The 3,534-nt window shown below is 40.0% G+C and overlaps 1 protein-coding gene across 1 annotated transcript; it reads right to left on the bottom strand.

The window, feature by feature from the left end:
- Positions 1–1,473: 1,473 nt before the first annotated feature.
- T265_15037 (hypothetical protein) lies at positions 1,474–2,564 on the bottom strand (the record flags this gene model as incomplete). The annotated part of the gene is made up of 3 exons (XM_009176321.1): positions 1,474–1,780; positions 1,893–2,183; positions 2,275–2,564. 3 exons carry the CDS (start codon positions 2,557–2,559, stop codon positions 1,637–1,639), a joined length of 720 nt encoding a protein of 239 aa, XP_009174585.1.
- Between the last annotated feature and the right edge of the window lie 970 nt (positions 2,565–3,534).

The raw sequence follows: 3,534 nt of genomic DNA, 5'->3' as shown, positions 1-3,534 counted from the left end.
GAATTCCACAATTTGCGTAGATGCAAATCTGTTGTTCTCAGATTGCTACGGCCCATAAATAAATGGTGGTCGTTGGCTTGTTCGCTGAGCTGGGCAATTTGATTGCAAACGTTTCATCACCAATCGAGGTGACATCATCAGTGCGTTATTGTGAAGCGTAGTAGTGCGTAGCGCTACGCACTACTACGCTTCACAATAACGCACTGATGATGTCACCTCGATTGGTGATGAAACGTTTGCAATCAAATTGCCCAGCTCAGCGAACAAGCCAACGACCACCATTTATTTATGGGCCGTAGCAATCTGAGAACAACAGATTTGCATCTACGCAAATTGTGGAATTCTCCCTAAACTCATTCCGTTGACCCTCAGTAAGTTTTGGAAATTCATTTAAGTCATGTATGAAGCTAGCGACTGGAAAAAAGTCTATCACCCTTTTGTCTTGTGGTTGTTTTTGTTTGCCATGCTGATTCAAAGTAGATTTTCCATTTTCTATTTATATTTCTGGTTTACTTACATTAGAAATTAAAGTAGATTATTTAGATAAAAAGCAACTTTTTGTACAGAACATATCTTTCGAAGCAGGCTACCAACTTAGGGTTTGTTTTCAGTATGTCCTCAGTGAGTAAGCACAGATTAGCAGACTTATTATGGACACACTTAAAATAGCCTTCTTTCATATCCTTTATTCAATTGTCGTGAGCTCTCCTTCCATAAAATGTTTCTTACTGACTACCGAAGGATGCTATGCATGGATTCAACCTCTTGATAAAAAATTTCGAATACATGAAACGTAACCAAGCTCAGGAAATAATCTCCACAAACAGCGATTTTTACGAAAATATAGATCAGGTATGTGTATCTATGTAAACGCTATCCAGTTCGGAACTCATGATCCAGCATCTATATTGCAGTATATATATATATACATTTTGTGTTGACGCTTAGAAGGATGTGATTCAGCCTTTTGGAGTCGAGCTGGTAATTCTTCGTTCTCTTGGTTGTTAAATATTCATTGTCACCATATGAAGAAAAGTACTTCCGGATTACTGAGCGGTCATGGATGATCCTATTGTTTCTGTTTCGGAAAAGGATTAGCGTATTGTACTTAATTTTGGAGCGAAATACCTACTTAATAATGAATCCTACAAAAAAGGATGTGGGAATATCGCGCATGAAACCGCAGGTTTCCAGCGCAGTCGGATATCAGTAACACACCGCTGTAATTTTGTCGCATTGGTTAGGATATGTGTAAATGTCATCAATTCCTAATTTTCGTGGAAAATCTAAGGGAATCCAGTTTTTTCAGGCCAGTTGAGCTTAGTTAAGCACTTTGAAACTGTTCAAAACCTATTTAAAAATTTCTTCAGAAATATACCGCGAAACCAGAGGCCCTTAATTTAACCAAAACCACACAGCAGTGGTTTTCAATCTTTTCATATCCCTTCACTTGAGAAGAAAACCAGGGCTAAAAAATAAACATTTTTTGACATAAATTCTAACAAATAGACAAAAATCAATGAAAAAAACACAAAAAAGGAGACTCTTGATATACAACGATTTTGAATGCTTTGCAGAGGTTTGAGGAAAATTGAAAGAATTTTCGGAGGCAAGTAACAGCAACGTGCACGGTTCATCAGTGTTTCACAAGGCGGTATATGCAGAGTGAATTGCTCACGGCAGGAGGCAGACCCATCGATGTCCAGTCACACTTGTTTTCCGGAATGGTCGAGTTTCCGCAGAACATTTTCTCGTACGACAGATCCTTCAAAAAGGAATCCTGTTGAAGAAAAATAAACATCGATGTCATCTTAGACCGTAATCTGGTTGCAAACGACCAGAATAATTGTTTTTACAAAAGCTCACTCTTGAAAAAATACATCTATTCTTACCATTGTCGTGGAGTTCTCCCAGAGCAAGTGGTATGAGTTGGCTGGTGCTGTTTGCATAAAGCGATTGGTCACATCCTGGATCATGGCTTTGTTTACTAATTCGGATACATGTGGACGCAAAGTAGACACCAGTCCGACAGAATGATTTGATGGTCTGAGTGTTTTATAGCAAGCGATGACGAAATCCAGAACTTCGCCAATTGTATCAGGGGCATACATTTTCATCAGATGATGTACTACATACACCATATTTGCACCGACAATTTCACGCGTTGTTTTCTTTATGGCAACCTGAAAAGAATAAATGGTAGGTAGCAATGAGTGACGAACATCTATTGTCGTAAAAATATAATGGGGCTTCAGTAGGTTTCTCGTAACTTACTGCCGAATAGTGAATACTGGCTTCCTTCCAAGCATGGTAGATGTGCGTGTAGTACTGGAAGTGTGAAATATTCAGTTCGTAGACCTTTGGATCACGACGCTCCGTTTGCGTCGTGAAGTAACGGACAAGTTTGTAGAATGGTACCCCATGAACTTGGACGATTTGGAACGCTTCAGGAGGCAGGTTTACTGGCGCACCATTGATTTCTGTTTTGTGAAGCACTGCAGCCAGTATTATTAAGGCGATACCACTAGCGAAAGTTCTCGGAACGGAAGAGGGAGACATTTGATCACGAACAGTGTAGAATGTTGATGCCATCTGCATACACCATTTTATACCAAGTTGGAAGACGAGTTAGTTTTGAGTGCCACACACACAACCAATCCACCAGTTACTTATGCCGGATGATCTACCAATCGCCAGCGGTTTCATGGCTTCGGAAATGGAGCGTTCGAAAGTTGGCTTGGCCTAAAAGTTGAGACAAACGCATCGGTCATTGGTCATCCGCGTTTCGGCCTACAGAATCAGACACATGATCGTGTGTTTCGTAAAAGCCTAGTGTTCCCGGGGGGAACAGCGAGGCATGTGGCTTTAATGAACGTTAGCCGTAACATTGTTGCAAATAGCAGGTTTATCTGCAGTGCTCCAAAATGCTGAAGACAATACCAGTTAAGTAAACTTCATTTTTAGGAAAGACAATAGTGGTTCTAACAGAGAGACGCAATGGTGTTTTTTTCAGTGAAGAATGGTAGCACAACCAACTCATAAAATATGTATCAAAAGGTATAGTATTTTCAGACTGAAACGTGCTACCATTAACGACATTTTGTGCACGATTCCCGACCCAGTACCTGGGAAACACGTGATCTTTGCTTTTTTCCTTCGAAGCCAATATGAAACCAAATATTACTCTTATTCTGGATGATTTTAGAAACCTGAAATATTTAAATAAACTTATTCCTCCGGAATTCGTCAGGAATATGTAACGAAGTCCGCGGCATAAAAATGTGGCTTTTAGTTGAAGAATGTCAGTTTCCTGTTAAACACACTTCACCAGCAGAATCTGGCTATTCCTGACAGGCAAGTTTATTTTTCACAAACAGCCGAACAGATCACCCTGGCTTTATAGAAGTCTTCAAGGTGGATGAAATTGGACAAGCTAAAACTGTTTCTGGTATATTACTTAAAGTGCCTTCGGATCCCTAAAATGCACGCCTATATAGGCGCAGTATCGTGTATGTTTTAGGTTTTGGAAAGCTC

The sequence above is a fragment of the Opisthorchis viverrini genome (genome assembly GCF_000715545.1).
Source record: "Opisthorchis viverrini unplaced genomic scaffold opera_v5_324, whole genome shotgun sequence".
Lineage (NCBI taxonomy): Eukaryota > Metazoa > Platyhelminthes > Trematoda > Opisthorchiida > Opisthorchiidae > Opisthorchis > Opisthorchis viverrini.
Note: the sequence above shows the minus strand (reverse complement) of the source record. Positions and strands in the feature narration are given on the sequence as shown.